The sequence below is a fragment of the Oncorhynchus keta genome, chromosome 20, assembly GCF_023373465.1.
Source record: "Oncorhynchus keta strain PuntledgeMale-10-30-2019 chromosome 20, Oket_V2, whole genome shotgun sequence".
NCBI classification, from domain to species: domain Eukaryota; kingdom Metazoa; phylum Chordata; class Actinopteri; order Salmoniformes; family Salmonidae; genus Oncorhynchus; species Oncorhynchus keta.
The window spans coordinates 47926080-47950956 of record NC_068440.1 but is presented as its reverse complement, the minus strand read 5'-3'; the positions used below and the strand labels follow the sequence as shown (position 1 = coordinate 47950956).

At 48.2% G+C, this 24877-nt stretch overlaps 1 protein-coding gene and 1 long non-coding RNA gene across 3 annotated transcripts in view; one reads left to right on the top strand and one right to left on the bottom strand.

Annotated features, from left to right (window-relative positions):
* The window catches only part of ldlrad4a (low density lipoprotein receptor class A domain containing 4a), a 69229-nt gene extending 44610 nt beyond the window's left edge, over positions 1-24619 (top strand). The window contains exons 2-4 of the mRNA XM_052473135.1: positions 21580-21746; positions 23701-23754; positions 24036-24619. Coding sequence (XP_052329095.1) covers positions 21580-21746; positions 23701-23754; positions 24036-24617 — 803 coding nt within the window. The 3' untranslated portion in view covers positions 24618-24619. The remainder of the gene's footprint in view (positions 1-21579; positions 21747-23700; positions 23755-24035) is intronic.
* Positions 9390-11561, bottom strand: LOC127910083 (uncharacterized). 2 transcript variants are annotated; one of them, XR_008073896.1, is made up of 3 exons: positions 11517-11561; positions 11081-11109; positions 9390-9553 (listed from the first exon to the last, which is right to left on the bottom strand). It is a non-coding gene; the product is annotated as an uncharacterized LOC127910083 (long non-coding RNA). The 2 variants fall into 2 exon arrangements; XR_008073895.1 differs by lacking the exon at positions 11081-11109 and adding an exon at positions 10719-10747.
* Positions 24620-24877: the final 258 nt, after the last annotated feature.

The following is a 24877-nucleotide window of genomic DNA, read 5'->3' as shown; positions in this document are numbered from 1 at the left end:
GACCTAGGGTTCAGACCTAGGGTTCAGACCTAGGGTCCAGACCTAGGGTCCAGACCTAGGGTCCAGACCTAGGGTCCAGACCTAGGGTTCAGACCTAGGGTTCAGACCCAGGGTTCAGACCCAGGGTTCAGACCTAGGGTTCAGACCTAGGGTTCAGACCCAGGGTTCAGACCCAGGGTTCAGACCTAGGGTTCAGACCTAGGGTTCAGACCTAGGGTCCAGACCCAGGGTTCAGACCTAGGGTTCAGACCTAGGGTTCAGACCTAGGGTCCAGACCTAGGGTTCAGACCTAGGGTCCAGACCTAGGGTTCAGACCTAGGGTCCAGACCTAGGGTCCAGACCTAGGGTCCTTAGTGATGAGCTTGGAGGGCACTGTGTTGTTGATGGCTGAGCTGCAGTCGATTCACAGCATTCTTACATACTGTAGGTCCTCTTGTCCAGATGAGATAGGGCAGTGTGATGGCGAATGCGTCGTCCGTGGACCTATTGGGGCGGAATGCAAATTGTAGAGGGTTTACTCTAGGGCGTCGAGCAAGGTGGAGGTGATATGGGCCTTGATTAGACTCAAAGCACTTCATGATGACAGAGGTGAGTGCTGTGGGGCGGTAGTCATTTCATTCAGTCACCTTGGTTTTCTAAACTTGCTTGGGTAGAGAAACAATGGTGAACATCTTGAAGCAACAGACAACAGACTGGGATAGAGAGATTGAATATGTCCGTAAACACTCCGGACAGCCATGCTCTGATGACGCGCCTAGGGTGGAGAGGGGGTTTCTCTACCACCTGAGTCACACAGGATCCCCAGCCCCAGTATATACCCACACAGGATACCCAGCCCCAGTATATACCCACACAGGATACCCAGCCCCAGTATATACCCACACAGGATACCCAGCCCCAGTATATACCCACACAGGAAACCCAGACCCAGTATATACCCACACAGGATCCCCAGCCCCAGTATATACCCACACAGGATCCCCAGCCCCAGTATATACCCACACAGGAACCCCAGCCCCAGTATATACCCACACAGGATCCCCAGCCCCAGTATATACCCACACAGGATCCCCAGCCCCAGTATATACCCACACAGGATCCCCAGCCCCAGTATATACCCACACTGGATCCCCAGCCCCAGTATATACCCACACTGGATAGGCCCAGCCCCAGTATATACCCACACAGGATCCCCAGCCCCAGTATATACCCACACAGGATACCCAGCCCCAGTATATACCCACACAGGATCCCCAGCCCCAGTATATACCCACACTGGATCCCAGCCCCAGTATATACCCACACAGGATCCCCAGCCCCAGTATATACCCACACAGGATCCCCAGCCCCAGTATATACCCACACTGGATCCCCAGCCCCAGTATATACCCACACTGGATCCCCAGCCCCAGTATATACCCACACAGGATCCCCAGCCCCAGTATATACCCACACAGGATCCCCAGCCCCAGTATATACCCACACAGGATCCCCAGCCCCAGTATATACCACACTGGATCCCCAGCCCCAGTATATACCCACACTGGATCCCCAGCCCCAGTATATACCCACACAGGATACCCAGCCCCAGTATATACCCACACAGGATCCCCAGCCCCAGTATATACCCACACAGGATACCCAGCCCCAGTATATACCCACACAGGATACCCAGCCCCAGTATATACCCACACAGGATACCCAGCCCCAGTATATACCCACACAGGATCCCCAGCCCCAGTATATACCCACACAGGATACCCAGCCCCAGTATATACCCACACAGGATACCCAGCCCCAGTATATACCCACACAGGATACCCAGCCCCAGTATATACCCACACAGGATCCCCAGCCCCAGTATATACCCACACAGGATCCCCAGCCCCAGTATATACCCACACAGGATCCCCAGCCCCAGTATATACCCACACAGGATACCCAGCCCCAGTATATACCCACACAGGATCCCCAGCCCCAGTATATACCCACACAGGATACCCAGCCCCAGTATATACCCACACAGGATACCCAGCCCCAGTATATACCCACACAGGAACCCCAGCCCCAGTATATACCCACACAGGAGCCCCAGCCCCAGTATATACCCACACAGGAACCCCAGACCCAGTATATACCCACACAGGATCCCCAGCCCCAGTATATACCCACACAGGATCCCCAGCCCCAGTATATACCCACACAGGATACCCAGCCCCAGTATATACCCACACAGGATACCCAGCCCCAGTATATACCCACACAGGATCCCAGCCCCAGTATATACCCACACAGGATCCCCAGCCCCAGTATATACCCACACAGGATACCCAGCCCCAGTATATACCCACACAGGATCCCCAGCCCCAGTATATACCCACACAGGATCCCCAGCCCCAGTATATACCCACACAGGATCCCCAGCCCCAGTATATACCCACACAGGATCCCCAGCCCCAGTATATACCCACACAGGATCCCCAGCCCCAGTATATACCCACACAGGATACCCAGCCCCAGTATATACCCACACAGGATACCCAGCCCCAGTATATACCCACACAGGATCCCCAGCCCCAGTATATACCCACACAGGATCCCCAGCCCCAGTATATACCCACACAGGATACCCAGCCCCAGTATATACCCACACAGGATCCAGCCCCAGTATATACCCACACAGGATCCCCAGCCCCAGTATATACCCACACAGGATCCCCAGCCCCAGTATATACCCACACAGGATCCCCAGCCCCAGTATATACCCACACAGGATACCCAGCCCCAGTATATACCCACACAGGATCCCCAGCCCCAGTATATACCCACACAGGATCCCCAGCCCCAGTATATACCCACACAGGATACCCAGCCCCAGTATATACCCACACAGGATCCCCAGCCCCAGTATATACCCACACAGGATACCCAGCCCCAGTATATACCCACACAGGATCCCCAGCCCCAGTATATACCCACACAGGATACCCAGCCCCAGTATATACCCACACAGGATCCCCAGCCCCAGTATATACCCACACAGGATCCCCAGCCCCAGTATATACCCACACAGGATCCCCAGCCCCAGTATATACCCACACAGGATCCCCAGCCCCAGTATATACCCACACAGGAACCCCAGACCCAGTATATACCCACACAGGAACCCCAGCCCCAGTATATACCCACACAGGATACCCAGCCCCAGTATATACCCACACAGGATCCCCAGCCCCAGTATATACCCACACAGGATCCCCAGCCCCAGTATATACCCACACAGGATCCCCAGCCCCAGTATATACCCACACAGGAACCCCAGCCCCAGTATATACCCACACAGGATCCCCAGCCCCAGTATATACCCACACAGGATCCCCAGCCCCAGTATATACCCACACAGGATCCCCAGCCCCAGTATATACCCACACAGGATCCCCAGCCCCAGTATATACCCACACAGGATCCCCAGCCCCAGTATATACCCACACAGGATCCCCAGCCCCAGTATATACCCACACAGGATCCCCAGCCCCAGTATATACCCACACAGGATACCCAGCCCCAGTATATACCCACACAGGATACCCAGCCCCAGTATATACCCACACAGGATACCCAGCCCCAGTATATACCCACACAGGATACCCAGCCCCAGTATATACCCACACAGGATACCCAGCCCCAGTATATACCCACACAGGATCCCCAGCCCCAGTATATACCCACACAGGATACCCAGCCCCAGTATATACCCACACAGGATACCCAGCCCCAGTATATACCCACACAGGATACCCAGCCCCAGTATATACCCACACAGGATCCCCAGCCCCAGTATATACCCACACAGGATCCCCAGCCCCAGTATATACCCACACAGGATACCCAGCCCCAGTATATACCCACACAGGATACCCAGCCCCAGTATATACCCACACAGGATCCCCAGCCCCAGTATATACCCACACAGGATACCCAGCCCCAGTATATACCCACACAGGATCCCCAGCCCCAGTATATACCCACACAGGATCCCCAGCCCCAGTATATACCCACACAGGATCCCCAGCCCCAGTATATACCCACACAGGATCCCCAGCCCCAGTATATACCCACACAGGATCCCCAGCCCCAGTATATACCCACACAGGATCCCCAGCCCCAGTATATACCCACACAGGATACCCAGCCCCAGTATATACCCACACAGGATACCCAGCCCCAGTATATACCCACACAGGATCCCCAGCCCCAGTATATACCCACACAGGATCCCCAGCCCCAGTATATACCCACACAGGATACCCAGCCCCAGTATATACCCACACAGGATCCCCAGCCCCAGTATATACCCACACAGGATCCCCAGCCCCAGTATATACCCACACAGGATCCCCAGCCCCAGTATATACCCACACAGGATCCCCAGTCCCAGTATATACCCACACAGGATACCCAGCCCCAGTATATACCCACACAGGATCCCCAGCCCCAGTATATACCCACACAGGATCCCCAGCCCCAGTATATACCCACACAGGATACCCAGCCCCAGTATATACCCACACAGGATCCCCAGCCCCAGTATATACCCACACAGGATCCCCAGCCCCAGTATATACCCACACAGGATCCCCAGCCCCAGTATATACCCACACAGGATACCCAGCCCCAGTATATACCCACACAGGATCCCCAGCCCCAGTATATACCCACACAGGATCCCCAGCCCCAGTATATACCCACACAGGATACCCAGCCCCAGTATATACCCACACAGGATACCCAGCCCCAGTATATACCCACACAGGATCCCCAGCCCCAGTATATACCCACACAGGATACCCAGCCCCAGTATATACCCACACAGGATACCCAGCCCCAGTATATACCCACACAGGATCCCCAGCCCCAAATATATACCCACACAGGATCCCCAGCCCCAGGATCCCCAGCCCCAGTATATACCCACACAGGATCCCCAGCCCCAGTATATACCCACACAGGATCCCCAGCCCCAGTATATACCCACACAGGATACCCAGCCCCAGTATATACCCACACAGGATACCCAGCCCCAGTATATACCCACACAGGATCCCCAGCCCCAGTATATACCCACACAGGATCCCCAGCCCCAGTATATACCCACACAGGATACCCAGCCCCAGTATATACCCACACAGGATACCCAGCCCCAGTATATACCCACACAGGATACCCAGCCCCAGTATATACCCACACAGGATCCCCAGCCCCAGTATATACCCACACAGGATACCCAGCCCCAGTATATACCCACACAGGATACCCAGCCCCAGTATATACCCACACAGGATACCCAGCCCCAGTATATACCCACACAGGATCCCCAGCCCCAGTATATACCCACACAGGATCCCCAGCCCCAGTATATACCCACACAGGATCCCCAGCCCCAGTATATACCCACACAGGATACCCAGCCCCAGTATATACCCACACAGGATACCCAGCCCCAGTATATACCCACACAGGATCCCCAGCCCCAGTATATACCCACACAGGATACCCAGCCCCAGTATATACCCACACAGGATCCCCAGCCCCAGTATATACCCACACAGGATCCCCAACCCCAGTATATACCCACACAGGATACCCAGCCCCAGTATATACCCACACAGGATACCCAGCCCCAGTATATACCCACACAGGATCCCCAGCCCCAGTATATACCCACACAGGATCCCCAGCCCCAGTATATACCCACACAGGATACCCAGCCCCAGTATATACCCACACAGGATACCCCAGCCCCAGTATATACCCACACAGGATACCCAGCCCCAGTATATACCCACACAGGATACCCAGCCCCAGTATATACCCACACAGGATCCCAGCCCCAGTATATACCCACACAGGATACCCAGCCCCAGTATATACCCATACAGGATACCCAGCCCCAGTATATACCCACACAGGATACCCAGCCCCAGTATATACCCACACAGGATCCCCAGCCCCAGTATATACCCACACAGGATACCCAGCCCCAGTATATACCCACACAGGATACCCAGCCCCAGTATATACCCACACAGGATACCCAGCCCCAGTATATACCCACACAGGATCCCCAGCCCCAGTATATACCCACACAGGATACCCAGCCCCAGTATATACCCACACAGGATCCCCAGCCCCAGTATATACCCACACAGGATACCCAGCCCCAGTATATACCCACACAGGATCCCCAGCCCCAGTATATACCCACACAGGATACCCAGCCCCAGTATATACCCACACAGGATACCCAGCCCCAGTATATACCCACACAGGATCCCCAGCCCCAGTATATACCCACACAGGATACCCAGCCCCAGTATATACCCACACAGGATCCCCAGCCCCAGTACATACCCACACAGGATACCCAGCCCCAGTATATACCCACACAGGATACCCAGCCCCAGTATATACCCACACAGGAACCCCAGCCCCAGTATATACCCACACTGATCCCCAGCCCCAGTATATACCCACACAGGAACCCCAGACCCAGTATATACCCACACAGGATCCCCAGCCCCAGTATATACCCACACAGGAACCCCAGACCCAGTATATACCCACACAGGATCCCCAGCCCCAGTATATACCCACACAGGAACCCCAGACCCAAATATATACCCACACAGGATCCCCAGCCCCAGTATATACCCACACAGGATACCCAGCCCCAGTATATACCCACACAGGATCCCCAGCCCCAAATATATACCCACACAGGATCCCCAGCCCCAAATATATACCCATACAGGACCCCCAGCCACAGTATATACCCACACAGGATCCCCAGCCCCAGTATATAGCCACACAGGATCCCCAGCCCCATTATATACCCACACAGGATCCCCAGCCCCAAATATATACCCACACAGGATACCCAGCCCCAAATATATACCCACACAGGATACCCAGCCCCAAATATATACCAACACGGGATCCCCAGCCCCAGTATATACCCACACAGGATCCCCAGCCCCAGTATATACCCACACAGGATACCCAGCCCCAAATATATACCCATACAGGACCCCCAGCCACAGTATATACCCACACAGGATCCCCAGCCCCAGTATATACCCACACAGGATCCCCAGCCCCATTATATACCCACACAGGATCCCCAGCCCCAAATATATACCCACACAGGATACCCAGCCCCAAATATATACCCACACAGGATACCCAGCCCCAAATATATACCGACACGGGATCCCCAGCCCCAGTATATACCCACACAGGATACCCAGCCCCAGTATATACCCACACAGGATACCCAGCCCCAAATATATACCCACACAGGAACCCCAGCCCCAGTATATACCTCATACCCAGTATTAGAGGTCGGCCGATTAATCGGAATGGCCGATTAATTAGGGACGATTTCAAGTTTTCATAACATTCGATAATCAGTATTTTTGGGCACCGATTTGCTGATTTAAAAAAATATATATGGTTTTCATACCTAAGTACACATTCTTATTTTCAATGACGGCCTAGGAACGGTGGGTTAACTGCCTGTTCAGGGGCAGAACGACAGATTTTCACCTTGTCAGCTCGGGGGATCCAATCTTGCAACCTTGCACTCCACAAGGAGACTGCCTGTTACGCGAATGCAGTAAGCCAAGGTAAGTTGCTAGCTAGCATTAAACTTATCTTATAAAAAACAATCAATCATAATCACTAGTTAACTACACATGGTTGATGATATTACTAGATATTATCTAGCGTGTCCTGTGTTGCATATAATCTGACTGAGCATACAAGTATCTAAGTATCTGACTGAGCGGTGGTAGGCAGAAGCAGGCGCGTAAACATTCATTCAAACAGCACTTTCGTGAGTTTTGCCAGCAGCTCTTCGTTGTGTGTCAAGCATTGCTCTGTTTATGACTTCAAGCCTATCAACTCCCGAGATGAGGCTGGTGTAACCGAAGTGAAATGGCTGGCTAGCATTTCAAACTTCACTTGCTCTGAGCCTTCTAGTAGTTGTTCCCCTTGCTCTGCATGGGTAACGCTGCTTCAATGTGGTGGCTGTTGTCGTTGTGTTGCTGGTTCGAGCCCAGGGAGGAGCGAGGAGAGGGACGGAGGCTATACCGTTACACTGGCAATACTAAAGTGCCTATAAGAACATCAAATAGTCAAAGGTTAATGAAATACAAATGGTATAGAGGGAAACAGTCCTATAATAACTACAACCTAAAACTTCTTACCTGGGAATATTGAAGTCTCATGTTAAAAGGAACCACCAGCTTTCATATGTTCTCATGTTCTGAGCCAGGAACTGAAAAGTTAGCTTTCTGACATGGCACATATTTCACTTTTAAATTCTTCTCCAACACTTTGTTTTTGCATTATTCAAACCAAATTGAACATGTTTCATTATTTACTTGAGGATTAATTGATTTTATTGATGTATTATATTAAGTTAAAATAAGTGTTCATTCAGTATTGTTGTAATTGTCATTATTACAAATAAATAAATGTTTAAAAAAGCGTCTGATTAATCGGTATCGGCTTTTTTTGGTCCTCCAATAATCGGTATCGGCGTTGAAAAGTCATAATCGGTCGACCTCTAGACCCTACCCAGTATAGACCCAGTATATACCTCAGCCCCAGTATAGACCCAGTATATACCTCAGCCCCAGTATAGACCCAGTATATACCTCAGACCCAGTATATACCTCAGACCCAGTATATACCTCAGCCCCAGTATAGACCCAGTATAGACCCCGTATATACCTCAGACCCAGTATATACCTCAGACCCAGTATATACCCAGTATATACCTCAGCCCCAGTATAGACCCAGTATATACCTCAGACCCAGTATATACCCAGTATAGACCCAGTATATACCTCAGACCCAGTATAGACCCAGTATATACCTCAGCCCCAGTATAGACCCAGTATAGACCCAGTATATACCTCAGACCCAGTATATACCTCAGACCCAGTATATACCCAGTATATACCTCAGCCCCAGTATAGACCCAGTATATACCTCAGACCCAGTATATACCCAGTATATACCTCAGCCCCAGTATAGACCCAGTATATACCTCAGACCCAGTATATACCTCAGACCCAGTATATACCTCAGACCCAGTATAGACCCAGTATATACCTCAGCCCCAGTATAGACCCAGTATATACCTCAGACCCAGTATATACCCAGTATATACCTCAGCCCCAGTATAGACCCAGTATAGACCCAGTATATACCTCAGACCCAGTATATACCTCAGACCCAGTATATACCTCAGCCCCAGTATATACCCAGTATATACCTCAGCCCCAGTATAGACCCAGTATAGACCCAGTATATACCTCAGACCCAGTATATACCTCAGACCCAGTATAGACCCAGTATATACCTCAGCCCCAGTATATACCTCAGACCCAGTATAGACCCAGTATATACCTCAGACCCAGTATATACCTCAGCCCCAGTATAGACCCAGTATATACCTCAGCCCCAATATATACCCAGTATATACCTCAGCCCCAATATATACCCAGTATATACCTCAGCCCCAATATATACCCAGTATATACCTCAGCCCCAATATATACCCAGTATATACCTCAGCCCCAATATATACCCAGTATATACCTCAGACCCAGTATATACCTCAGACCCAGTATAGACCCAGTATAGACCCAGTATATGCCTCAGCCCCAGTATAGACCCAGTATATACCTCAGACCCAGTATAACCTCAGCCCCAGTATAGACCCAGTATATACCTGAGACCCAGTAGAGACCCAGTATTTATCTCAGACTCAGTATATACCTTAGACCCAGTATAGACCCAGTATATAGAACAGACCCAGTATATACCTTAGACCCAGTATAGACCCAGTATATACCTCAGACCCAGTATATGCCTCAGCCCCAGTATAGACCCAGTATATATCTCAGACCCAGTATATACCTTAGACCCAGTATATACCTTAGACCCAGTATAGACCCAGTATAGACCCAGTATATACCTCAGACCCAGTATATGCCTCAGCCCCAGTATAGACCCAGTATATACCTCATACCAAGTATATGCCTCAGCCCCAGTATAGACCCAGTATATATCTCAGACCCAGTATATACCTCAGCCCCAGTATAGACCCAGTATATAGACCCAGTATATACCTCAGACCCAGTATATGCCTCAGCCCCAGTATAGACCCAGTATATACCTCAGACCCAGTATATACCTTAGACCCAGTATAGACCCAGTATATACCTCAGACCCAGTATATACCTTAGACCCAGTATAGACCCAGTATATACCTCAGACCCAGTATAGACCAGTATATACCTCAGACCCAGTATATACCTTAGACCCAGTATAGACCTCAGACCCAGTATATACCTTAGACCCAGTATATACCTCAGCCCCAGTATAGACCCAGTATAGACCCAGTATATACCTCAGACCCAGTATATACCTCAGCCCCAGTATAGACCCAGTATATACCTCAGACCCAGTATAGACCCAGTATATACCTCAGCCCCAGTATATACCTCAGACCCAGTATATACCTCAGCCCCAATATATACCCAGTATATACCTCAGACCCAGTATAGACCCAGTATATACCTCAGCCCCAGTATATACCTCAGACCCAGTATATACCTCAGCCCCAATATATACCCAGTATATACCTCAGCCCCAGTATAGACCCAGTATATACCTCAGCCCCAGTATAGACCCAGTATATACCTCAGACCCAGTATAGACCCAGTATATACCTCAGCCCCAGTATAGACCCAGTATATACCTCAGACCCAGTATATACCTCAGCCCCAGTATAGACCCAGTATATACCTCAGCCCCAATATATACCCAGTATATACCTCAGCCCCAGTATAGACCCAGTATATACCTCGGATTCAGTATATGCCTCAGCCCCAGTATAGACCCAGTATATACCTCAGCCCCAGTATAGACCCAGTATATACCTCAGCCCCAGTATATACCTCAGACCCAGTATATACCTCAGCCCCAATATATACCCAGTATATACCTCAGCCCCAGTATAGACCCAGTATATACCTCAGCCCCAGTATAGACCCAGTATATACCTCAGACCCAGTATATACCTCAGCCCCAATATATACCCAGTATATACCTCAGCCCCAGTATAGACCCAGTATATACCCCAGACCCAGTATAGACCCAGTATATACCTCAGCCCCAGTATAGACCCAGTATATACCCCAGACCCAGTATAGACCCAGTATATACCTCAGCCCCAGTATAGACCCAGTATATACCTCGGATTCAGTATATACCTCAGCCCCAGTATAGACCCAGTATATACCTCATTCAGTATATACCTCAGACCCAATATATACCTCAGACCCAGTATAGACCCAGTATATACCTCAGACCCAGTATAGACCCAGTATATACCTCAGACCCAGTATATACCTCAGACCCAATATATACCCAGTATATACCTCGGATTCAGTATATGCCTCAGCCCCAGTATAGACCCAGTATATACCTCAGCCCCAGTATATACCCAGTATATACCTCAGACCCAGTATATACCTCAGACCCAGTATATACCTCAGCCCCAGTATATACCCAGTATATACCTCAGACCCAGTATATACCCAGTATATACCTCAGCCCCAGTATATACCTCAGACCCAGTATATGCTTCAGCCCCAGTATAGACCCAGTATATACCTCAGACCCAGTATAGACCCAGTATATACCTCAGCCCCAGTATAGACCCAGTATATACCTCAGACCCAGTATATACCTCAGACCCAGTATGTGCCTCAGCCCCAGTATAGACCCAGTATATACCTCAGCCACAGTATAGACCCAGTATGTACCTCAGTCCCAGTATATACCTCAGCCACAGTATAGACCCAGTATATACCTCAGACCCAGTATATGCCTCAGCCCCAGTATAGACCCAGTATATACCTCAGACCCAGTATATGCCTCAGCCCCAGTATAGACCCAGTATATACCTCAGACCCAGTATATGCCTCAGCCCCAGTATAGACCCAGTATATACCTCAGACCCAGTATATACCTCAGCCCCAGTATATACCTTAGACCCAGTAGAGACCCAGTATATATCTCAGACTCAGTATATACCTTTAGACCCAGTATAGACCCAGTATATACCTCAGACCCAGTATATACCTTAGACCCAGTATAGACCCAGTATATACCTCAGACCCAGTATATGCCTCAGCCCCAGTATAGACCCAGTATATATCTCAGACCCAGTATATACCTTAGACCCAGTATAGACCCAGTATATACCTATGACCCAGTATATACCTTAGACCCAGTATAGACCCAGTATAGACCCAGTATATACCTCAGACCCAGTATATGCCTCAGCCCCAGTATAGACCCAGTATATACCTCAGACCCAGTATATGCCTCAGCCCAGTATAGACCCAGTATATATCTCAGACCCAGTATATACCTCAGCCCCAGTATAGACCCAGTATATACCTCAGACCCAGTATATGCCTCAGCCCCAGTATAGACCCAGTATATACCTCAGACCCAGTATATACCTCAGCCCCAGTATATACCTTAGACCCAGTAGAGACCCAGTATATATCTCAGACTCAGTATATACCTTAGACCCAGTATAGACCCAGTATATACCTCAGACCCAGTATATACCTTAGACCCAGTATAGACCCAGTATATACCTCAGACCCAGTATATGCCTCAGCCCCAGTATAGACCCAGTATATATCTCAGACCCAGTATATACCTTAGACCCAGTATAGACCCAGTATATACCTATGACCCAGTATATACCTTAGACCCAGTATAGACCCAGTATAGACCCAGTATATACCTCAGACCCAGTATATGCCTCAGCCCCAGTATAGACCCAGTATATACCTCATACCAAGTATATGCCTCAGCCCCAGTATAGACCCAGTATATATCTCAGACCCAGTATACCTCAGACCCAGTATATGCCTCAGCCCCAGTATATACCTTAGACCCAGTATAGACCCAGTATATAGACCCAGTATATACCTCAGACCCAGTATATGCCTCAGCCCCAGTATAGACCCAGTATATACCTCAGACCCAGTATATACCTCAGACCCAGTATATGCCTCAGCCCCAGTATATACCTTAGACCCAGTATAGACCCAGTATATACCTCAGACCCAGTATAGACCCAGTATATACCTCAGACCCAGTATATACCTTAGACCCAGTATAGACCCAGTATATGCCTCAGCCCCAGTATATACCTTAGACCCAGTATAGACCCAGTATATACTTCAGACCCAGTATAGACCCAGTATATACCTCAGACCCAGTATATACCTTAGACCCAGTATAGACCCAGTATATACCTCAGACCCAGTATATACCTTAGACCCAGTATAGACCCAGTATATACCTCAGACCCAGTATATACCTCAGCCCCAGTATAGACCCAGTATATACCTTAGACCCAGTATAGACCCAGTATTTATCTCAGACTCAGTATATACCTTAGACCCAGTATAGACCCAGTATATACCTCAGACCCAGTATATACCTCAGCCCCAGTATAGACCCAGTATATACCTTAGACCCAGTAGAGACCCAGTATTTATCTCAGACTCAGTATATACCTTAGACCCAGTATAGACCCAGTATATACCTCAGACCCAGTATATACCTTAGACCCAGTATAGACCCAGTATATACCTCAGACCCAGTATATGCCTCAGCCCCAGTATAGACCCAGTATATATCTCAGACCCAGTATATACCTTAGACCCAGTATATACCTTAGACCCAGTATAGACCCAGTATAGACCCAGTATATACCTCAGACCCAGTATATGCCTCAGCCCCAGTATAGACCCAGTATATACCTCATACCAAGTATATGCCTCAGCCCCAGTATAGACCCAGTATATATCTCAGACCCAGTATATACCTCAGCCCCAGTATAGACCCAGTATATAGACCCAGTATATACCTCAGACCCAGTATATGCCTCAGCCCCAGTATAGACCCAGTATATACCTCAGACCCAGTATATACCTCAGCCCCAGTATATACCTTAGACCCAGTATAGACCCAGTATATACCTCAGACCCAGTATATACCTTAGACCCAGTATAGACCCAGTATATACCTCAGACCCAGTATAGACCCAGTATATACCTCAGACCCAGTATATACCTTAGACCCAGTATAGACCTCAGACCCAGTATATACCTTAGACCCAGTATATACCTCAGCCCCAGTATAGACCCAGTATAGACCCAGTATATACCTCAGACCCAGTATATACCTCAGCCCCAGTATAGACCCAGTATATACCTCAGACCCAGTATAGACCCAGTATATACCTCAGCCCCAGTATATACCTCAGACCCAGTATATACCTCAGCCCCAATATATACCCAGTATATACCTCAGCCCCAGTATAGACCCAGTATATACCTCAGCCCCAGTATATACCTCAGACCCAGTATATACCTCAGCCCCAATATATACCCAGTATATACCTCAGCCCCAGTATAGACCCAGTATATACCTCAGCCCCAGTATAGACCCAGTATATACCTCAGCCCCAGTATAGACCCAGTATATACCTCAGCCCCAGTATATACCTCAGACCCAGTATATACCTCAGCCCCAGTATAGACCCAGTATATACCTCAGCCCCAATATATACCCAGTATATACCTCAGCCCCAGTATAGACCCAGTATATACCTCGGATTCAGTATATGCCTCAGCCCCAGTATAGACCCAGTATATATTATTATTATATTATTATATTATATACCTCAGCCCCAGTATAGACCCAGTATATACCTCAGCCCCAGTATATACCTCAGACCCAGTATATACCTCAGCCCCAATATATACCCAGTATATACCTCAGCCCCAGTATAGACCCAGTATATACCTCAGCCCCAGTATAGACCCAGTATATACCTCAGACCCAGTATATACCTCAGCCCCAATATATACCCAGTATATACCTCAGCCCCAGTATAGACCCAGTATATACCCCAGACCCAGTATAGACCCAGTATATACCTCAGCCCCAGTATAGACCCAGTATATACCCCAGACCCAGTATAGACCCAGTATATACCTCAGCCCCAGTATAGACCCAGTATATACCTCGGATTCAGTATATACCTCAGCCCCAGTATAGACCCAGTATATACCTCGGATTCAGTATATACCTCAGACCCAGTATATACCAGCCCCAGTATAGACCCAGTATATACCTCAGACCCAGTATAGACCCAGTATATACCTCAGACCCAGTATATACCTCAGCCCCAGTATAGACCCAGTATATACCTCGGATTCAGTATATGCCTCAGCCCCAGTATAGACCCAGTATATACCTCAGACCCAGTATAGACCCAGTATATACCCCAGACCCAGTATAGACCCAGTATATACCTCAGACCCAGTATATGCCTCAGACCCAGTATATACCTCAGACCCAGTATATACCCAGTATATACCTCAGCCCCAGTATATACCTCAGACCCAGTATATGCTTCAGCCCCAGTATAGACCCAGTATATACCTCAGACCCAGTATAGACCCAGTATATACCTCAGCCCCAGTATAGACCCAGTATATACCTCAGACCCAGTATATACCTCAGACCCAGTATGTGCCTCAGCCCCAGTATAGACCCAGTATATACCTCAGCCACAGTATAGACCCAGTATGTACCTCAGTCCCAGTATATACCTCAGCCACAGTATAGACCCAGTATATACCTCAGACCCAGTATATGCCTCAGCCCCAGTATAGACCCAGTATATACCTCAGACCCAGTATATGCCTCAGCCCCAGTATAGACCCAGTATATACCTCAGACCCAGTATATGCCTCAGCCCCAGTATAGACCCAGTATATACCTCAGACCCAGTATATACCTCAGCCCCAGTATATACCTTAGACCCAGTAGAGACCCAGTATATATCTCAGACTCAGTATATACCTTAGACCCAGTATAGACCCAGTATATACCTCAGACCCAGTATATACCTTAGACCCAGTATAGACCCAGTATATACCTCAGACCCAGTATATGCCTCAGCCCCAGTATAGACCCAGTATATATCTCAGACCCAGTATATACCTTAGACCCAGTATAGACCCAGTATATACCTATGACCCAGTATATACCTTAGACCCAGTATAGACCCAGTATAGACCCAGTATATACCTCAGACCCAGTATATGCCTCAGCCCCAGTATAGACCCAGTATATACCTCAGACCCAGTATATGCCTCAGCCCCAGTATAGACCCAGTATATATCTCAGACCCAGTATATACCTCAGCCCCAGTATAGACCCAGTATATACCTCAGACCCAGTATATGCCTCAGCCCCAGTATAGACCCAGTATATACCTCAGACCCAGTATATACCTCAGCCCCAGTATATACCTTAGACCCAGTAGAGACCCAGTATATATCTCAGACTCAGTATATACCTTAGACCCAGTATAGACCCAGTATATACCTCAGACCCAGTATATACCGTAGACCCAGTATAGACCCAGTATATACCTCAGACCCAGTATATGCCTCAGCCCCAGTATAGACCCAGTATATATCTCAGACCCAGTATATACCTTAGACCCAGTATAGACCCAGTATATACCTATGACCCAGTATATACCTTAGACCCAGTATAGACCCAGTATAGACCCAGTATATACCTCAGACCCAGTATATGCCTCAGCCCCAGTATAGACCCAGTATATACCTCATACCAAGTATATGCCTCAGCCCCAGTATAGACCCAGTATATATCTCAGACCCAGTATATACCTCAGACCCAGTATATGCCTCAGCCCCAGTATATACCTTAGACCCAGTATAGACCCAGTATATAGACCCAGTATATACCTCAGACCCAGTATATGCCTCAGCCCCAGTATAGACCCAGTATATACCTCAGACCCAGTATATACCTCAGACCCAGTATATGCCTCAGCCCCAGTATATACCTTAGACCCAGTATAGACCCAGTATATACCTCAGACCCAGTATAGACCCAGTATATACCTCAGACCCAGTATATACCTTAGACCCAGTATAGACCCAGTATATACCTCAGACCCAGTATATACCTTAGACCCAGTATAGACCCAGTATATACTTCAGACCCAGTATAGACCCATATATACCTCAGACCCAGTATATACCTTAGACCCAGTATAGACCCAGTATATACCTCAGACCCAGTATATACCTTAGACCCAGTATAGACCCAGTATATACCTCAGACCCAGTATATACCTCAGCCCCAGTATAGACCCAGTATAGACCCAGTATATACCTCAGACCCAGTATATGCCTCAGCCCCAGTATAGACCCAGTATATACCTCAGCCCCACCCAGACCCAGTATATACCTCAGACCCAGTATATACCTCAGCCCCAGTATAGACCCAGTATATGCCTCAGCCCCAGTATAGACCCAGTATATACCTCAGACCCAGTATAGACCCAGTATATACCTCAGACCCAGTATATACCTTAGACCAGGGGTGTCAAACTCAAATACCCAGTGGGCCAAAATGTAAAACCTGAACAAAGTCACGGGCCAACATTGAATAAATTAACCTTTTAATATGGACCCAAACAAGTTTTGCTTTAACATTGAATATGGAACAAGCATCGCTTATTACCATACAATATATCATTTAATAGTGGAGACATGCAAAATCGAATTTCAAATGAAAAAACACATCAATGGCATTCATTTATTAAATAAATAAAATGTAAATAAAAATTGTATGCCTCTTTTCTATTTGCAGCCTTCTGATTTAAATACCAAAATAAACTTTTTCCACTGGCTAATAATTGTACAAATAAAATGATAATAAATCAATCAACCATTCAAGCCCATGCCTTGTAGCAAGAAAAAGTGCATAAAGAAAACGTTAATTATTGCACACTGGTCTAATCTGATGTGCCAAAGCCAGATACCTGGCATCTCTTCTTGGATGCTAGTTCATCAATGTCTGGGCTCAAGCTCTGAGCTGAAGAAATCCTCAGTATCGAGCGAAGATGTTCATCAGTCAGACGTCTCCTGTGAGTTGTTTTGGTCATCTTCATCGAGGAGAAAAGTTGCTCGCATAGATAAGTGCTGCCGAACATGGAGAGCATCTGAGCAGCTTGGGTGCGGAGCTGAGGCATTGTGTCAGGGATGAACCGTGGAAACTGTGCGGCGCCCACAGCATCATACTTTGACTTCAGCGTGTCGTTGCACTGGAGTTCAATCAGCTCCATTTGGATGTTGGTTGGTGCATTTTCCACATCAACTGCGAAGGGATTACTAAGCAGTTCAAACTTGCATTTCTGGGCATCGAAGTCGGCAAATCGCCGGCTAAACTCAGCGGCGAGAACACTGAGTTTTTCAGCAAACTGTGCGCATGGGAACACGGCGGTAGAGATCTGTGCTTTTATGGATTGGCAGCAGGGAAAATGGCAAGGGTTTCCTTGCAGCATCTGATTCTCCCACAGGCACAGTTTAGTTTTGAAGGCCCTCACTGCAGCGTACATGTCTGTGATGATGCGCCCCCGCCCCTGAAGCTGCAGGTTCAGCGCATCGAGATGGCTTGAGATGTCACAGAGAAAGGCCAGCTCACACAGGAACTTTTGCTCCCGGAGCTCTGCTGTATCCTTGCCTTTGGTTTCCAGGAATTGACATATTTCCTCACGCAGCTCGAAACATCTGTTCAGTACTTTTCCTCTGCTTAGCCATCTCACCTCTGTGTGATACGGCACGTCTGCATATTCCGAACCACACTCCTCCAGAAAAGATTTAAACTGGCGGTGATTTAGACCTTTGGCTCTTATAAAGTTAACTACCTGTGTTACTGTGGTCATAACATGTTCCATCTTTAGGGCTTTGGCACACAGTGCTTCCTGATGTATGATGCAGTGGTAAACAGTTAGCTCACCTGCACAGTTCTCTTCCCGCATCTTCTCCCGAACCATGCCCACCAGTCCACTCTTTTTACCGCACATCGCTGGCGCACCATCTGTCGTTAATCCAACGAGTTTATCCCACGGCAGCTTTATTTCAGTTATACATTTGGAAACCTCCTCAAAGATTTCCTTTCCTGTGGTTGTGCCATGCATTGATTTGAATCCTAATAGCTCCTCTGTAACACACAGATTTGAGTCCACTCCACAGATGAAGACTGACAGCTGAGCAGTATCAGATGCGTCGCAGCTCTCATCCACAGCGAGGGAGAACGCAACAAAATCTTTTCCCTTTTCCATCAGCTGGTCATACAGATTGGTGGCAAGATCACATGTGCGATCAGCTACTGTGTTCCTGCTCAGGCTCACGTTTGAAAATGCTTGTTTTTTCTCTGGGCATACGAGGTCACAAACCTTCATCATGCACTTTTTCATGAACTCTCCCTCATTAAAGGGCCGGGCTGATTTTGCGATCTCTGCTGCCACTATATAACTAGCCTTTACAGCAGCCTCGCTTTGTGATGTGGCTTTTTAAACATATTCTGTTGTGAAACCAAACTTCTTTTCATCTCCTCTACTTTCTGGCTCCTTTGAGTCATGTCCAGGTCCTTGTATTTGTCATGGTGTTTCGTTTCATAGTGTCGTCTAATGTTGTACTCCTTACTTACAGCCACGTTGACTCCACAAACAAGACAAACAGGTTTGTCTTTTACATATGTAAACAGATATTCTGCCTCCCGCTTGTCCAGAAAGCTCCTGTTTTCTGCCTTTCTTTTCGCCATTTTTGGGAAGGGTTAGCTCGCTGACAGTTGTAGCGTCTATGTTGCTATGACTACTGTCACAGAGGAGAGCGTTTCTGGGTCCTGTCCTGATTGGCGCGCGAAAACAGCAGAGCATTATGGGATTCGTAGTATTAGTGGTGAATGCGCTGTTTAATACCGGCGGGCCAGCTCTAGTAGTAATTTGGTATTGTCTCGCGGGCCAAATATAATTACCCCGCGGGCCAAATTTGGCCCACGGGCCAGAGTTTGACACCCATGCCTTAGACCCAGTATAGACCCAGTATATACCTCAGACCCAGTATATACCTTAGACCCAGTATAGACCCAGTATATACCTCAGACCCAGTATATACCTTAGACCCAGTATAGACCCAGTATATACCTTAGACCCAGTATAGACCCAGTATATACCTCAGACCCAGTATAGACCTCAGCCCAGTATAGACCCAGTATATACCTCCAGACCAAGTATATACCTCAGACCCAGTATATACCTCAGACCCAGTATAGACCCAGTATAGACCCAGTATAGACCCAGTATATACCTCAGACCCAGTAGACCCAGTATATACCTTAGACCCAGTATAGACCCAGTATATACCTCAGACCCAGTATATACCCCAGTTAGACCCAGTATAGATCCAGTATAGACCCAGTATATACCTCAGACCCAGTATAAGTATAGACCCAGTATATACCTCAGCCCCAGTATAAGTATAGACCCAGTATATACCTTAGACCCAGTATAGACCCAGTATATACCTTAGACCCAGTATAGACCCAGTATATACCTTAGACCCAGTATAGACCCAGTATATACCCAGTATATACCTCAGACCCAGTATATACCTTAGACCCAGTATAGACCCAGTATAGACCCAGTATATACCTCAGACCCAGTATATACCTTAGACCCAGTATAGACCCAGTACATACCTCAGCCCCAGTATAGACCCGGTATATACCTCAGACCCAGTATATACCTTAGACCCAGTATAGACCCAGTATATACCTTAGACCCAGTATAGACCCAGTATAGACCCAGTATAGACCCAGTATATACCTTAGACCCAGTATAGACCCAGTATAGACCCAGTACATACCTCAGCCCCAGTATAGACCCGGTATATACCTCAGACCCAGTATATACCTTAGACCCAGTATAGACCCAGTATATACCTTAGACCCAGTATAGACCCAGTATATACCTTAGACCCAGTATAGACCCAGTATATACCTTAGACCCAGTATAGACCCAGTATAGACCCAGTATATACCTTAGATCCAGTATAGACTTAGTATATACCTTAGACCCAGTATAGACCCAGTATAGACCCAGTACATACCTTAGACACAGTATAGACCCAGTATGTACCTCAGTCCCAGTATATACCTCAGCCACAGTATAGACCCAGTATGTACCTCAGACCCAGTATAGACCCAGTATATACCTAAGACCCAGTATAGACCGAGTATATACCTCAGACCCAGTATAGACCGAGTATATACCTCAGACCCAGTATAGACCCAGTATAGACCCTCTCTCAGAATAACATGTCCACACACCCTTGTGGATCAGCAAATAACATTAGTGAACATGTCTGTTTGGTTGTGCTATCTCTGTCGCCCTCTCGTGGTCAGACGCATAACAACACCTAGCTCCAAAATCTTCTACATTCTAAACCATACTCTATATAGTGCACTGGAATTTGACATGTATATTAAACCTCTGTGTTTCTCTCTCTGTTTCAGCTGAACTGGAGTTTGTTCAGATAGTAATCATAATGGTGGTGATGACAGTGATGGTGGTGGTGATTATCTGTCTGTTGAACCACAGGCTGTCTGCCCTGGCCTTCTTTAGCAGACAGACACACAGCCACGACCAGGACAGACAGCGGGATCAGGTCAACATGCAGCACGTCAGTACACAACTTCTTACCTACCTACCTACCTACTTACCTACCAGTCTAACTAATAAATGATGCTTCATCCTCATTTTTATTGATGATTCTGGCTGGGGGCAGTGAGCAGAGCTGGAGGAGTTAGGAGGAGAAAGTAGGAGCTAGGAGGAGCTGGATGAGCTAGGAGGAGTTAGGAGGAGAAAGTAGGAGCTAGGAGGAGCTGGATGAGCTAGGAAGAGCTAGGATGAGATGGATGAGCAAGTAGAAGCTGGAGAAGCAAGTAAGAGCTGGATGAGCTAGGAGGAGCTGGAGGAGCAAGTAGGAGCTGGAGAAGCTAGGAGGAGCTAGGAGGAGATGGTGAGCAAGTAGGAGCTGGAGAAGCAAGTAAGAGCTGGATGAGCTAGGAGGAACTGGAGGAGATGGAGAAGCTAGGAGGAGATGGAGAAGCTAGGAGGAGCTAGGAGGAGCTGGAGGAGCAAGTAGGATATGGAGAAGCTAGGAGGAGCTAGGAGGAGATGGTGAGCAAGTAGGAGCTGGAGAAGCAAGTAAGAGCTGGATGAGCTAGGAGGAGCTGGAGGAGCAAGTAGGAGCTGGAGAAGCTAGGAGGAGATGGAGAAGCTAGGAGGAGATGGAGAAGCTAGGAGGAGCTGGAGGAGCAAGTAGGAGCTGGAGAAGCTAGGAGGAGATGGAGAAGCTAGGAGGAGATGGAGAAGCTAGGAGGAGCTGGAGGAGCAAGTAGGAGATGGAGAAGCTAGGAGGAGATGGTGAGCAAGTAGGAGCTGGAGAAGCTAGGAGGAGATGGAGAAGCTAGGAGGAGCTAGGAGGAGATGGAGAAGCTAGGAGGAGATGGTGAGCAAGTAGGAGATGGAGAAGCTAGGAGGAGCTGGAGGAGCAAGTAGGAGATGGAGAAGCTAGGAGGAGCTAGGAGGAGATGGTGAGCAAGTAGGAGATGGAGAAGCTCGGAGGAGCTAGGAGGAGATGGTGAGCAAGTAGGAGCTGGAGGAGCTAGTAGAAGCTAGGAGGAGCTGCAGGAGCAAGTAGGAGCTGGAGGAGCTAAAATAATCTAGGAGGAGCTGGAGGAGCAAGTAGAAGCTGGAGAAGTTAGGAGGAGCTGGAAGGAGCAAGTAGTAGTTTACATTGCCAAAGCAAATGAAATAGATAATAATCAAAAGGGAAATAAACAATAAAGATTGACAGTATACATTACATTCACAAATGTTACAACATAATAAAGATATTTCAAATGTCATATTATGTCTATGTACAGTGTTGTAACGATGTGCAAATAAAGTACAAAATGGAAAATAAATCAACATCTCTCTTCCTCCCTCCCTCCTTCTCTTTTTCCCTCTCCTCTACCTCTCTTTCTCTCTTCCTACTACCCCTCTCTCCTCTGCTCTCTCCCACCTCTTCTCTTTCCTCTACCTCTCTTTCTCTCTTCCTACCCCTCTCTCCTCTGCTCTCTCCCACCTCTTCTCTTTCCTCTGCCTCTCTTTCTCTCTTCCTACCCCTCTCTCCTCTGCTCTCTCCCACCTCTTCTCTTTCCTCTACCTCTCTTTCTCTCTTCCTACCCCTCTCTCCTCTGCTCTCTCCCACCTCTTCTCTTTCCTCTGCCTCTCTTTCTCTCTTCCTACCCCTCTCTCCTCTGCTCTCTCCCACCTCTTCTCTTTCCTCTGCCTCTCTTTCTCTCTTCCTACCCCTCTCTCTGCTCTCTCCCACCTCTTCTCTTTCCTCTGCCTCTCTTCATCCCCCTTTCTTTCTCCCCTGTTCCTTCTCCCCCTCTCTTTCTCTCTCTCTCTCTCTCTCTCTCTCTCTCTCTCTCTCTCTCTCTCTCTCTCTCTCTCTCTGTCCCTGTCTCTCTCTCTCTCTCTCTCTCTCTCTCTCTCTCTCTCTCTCTCTCTCTCTCTCTCTCTCTGTCCCTGTCTCTCTCTTTGTCTCTCTCTCTCTCTCTGTCCCTGTCTCTCTCTTGCAGGATGGCTGTGTGTGGCCAACCAACAGTTTGGTGATGCAGCAGGGAACCACAGAGGTGAGTGGATCGTCTACCGTTGTTACACGTACCTTGCATTGTCATTTGATAGGTTAACACAGTGCAAGCCCCTTTGCTGTTGACTGAGTTCCATTGCATAATGGCTGGACGCCTGACATATTCAGAGCAGCTTCTCTGTCTCACTTGAATCAGATAACATACATTCAAAGTAGTGTTAATATTTACTTAGCCTAGGGATTTGATATGCTGCTACACAGTGCAGTGCAGTCCATAGTGTTGGTTAAATCCCTGAGGTGCTGACTACATCTCCCCCCCTATAGGTGATGTTTGGGCCCAGGCCGACCCAGGAGAGGTTCAACCCTCCCTCCTTTATGCAACGGGAGCATTTCAGCCGCTTCCAGCCCACCTACCCTTACCTGCAGCAGGACATTGACCTGCCGCCCACCATCTGTCTTTCTGATGGGGAGGAGCTGCCGCCCTATAAAGGCCCATGTACCTTACAGCTAAGAGACCCAGAGCAGCAGCTGGAGCTGAGCAGAGCATCCATCAGGCCCCCCCCTAACAGGACCATCTTCCACAGCGACCTGATCCATGTTTACGTCCACAGTGGTGGCCCTCGACCCCCCAGCAGTAACGCTGGTGTCAGTGCCGCCGAACGCATGGAGGGACTGCCTCCCACCTACAGTGAGGTCATGGGTCACTACCCAGGATCCTCTGTGTTTCACCACCAGAACCAGTACAGCAATAAAGAGCCGTTCGCCCAGTGGACAGGGAGCAAAGACAGGACACTGACAGACAGAGACAGGCAGATGAGCAACGAAAGCACAACCACCACAGGCTCCTCTGGCAAGGTCAAGGACAAAGAGAAGGATAGGGACAGGCGACGGGACAAACCAGTGTGAGGGGGGGTTGTAGCTGGTCTGTACCAAACAGGACCTACCCCTCTCACCTGAAGGGGAGTGGCCTCCTCTCAGCATTCCTCATGCACAATATGAAGAAACCTGAGGAGCCAAGCTTACAAACACTCTTTTTGTATTCCCTCGTTCGGCGTTCAAGAGCTGTGGTTGAACACTAAGGCTTCATAGCTCATTTCTTGTTTGTTTATTTTTGTATTTCATTTATTTAAAATAAGATTGTTGACACTGATTTTGTTTGAATGACT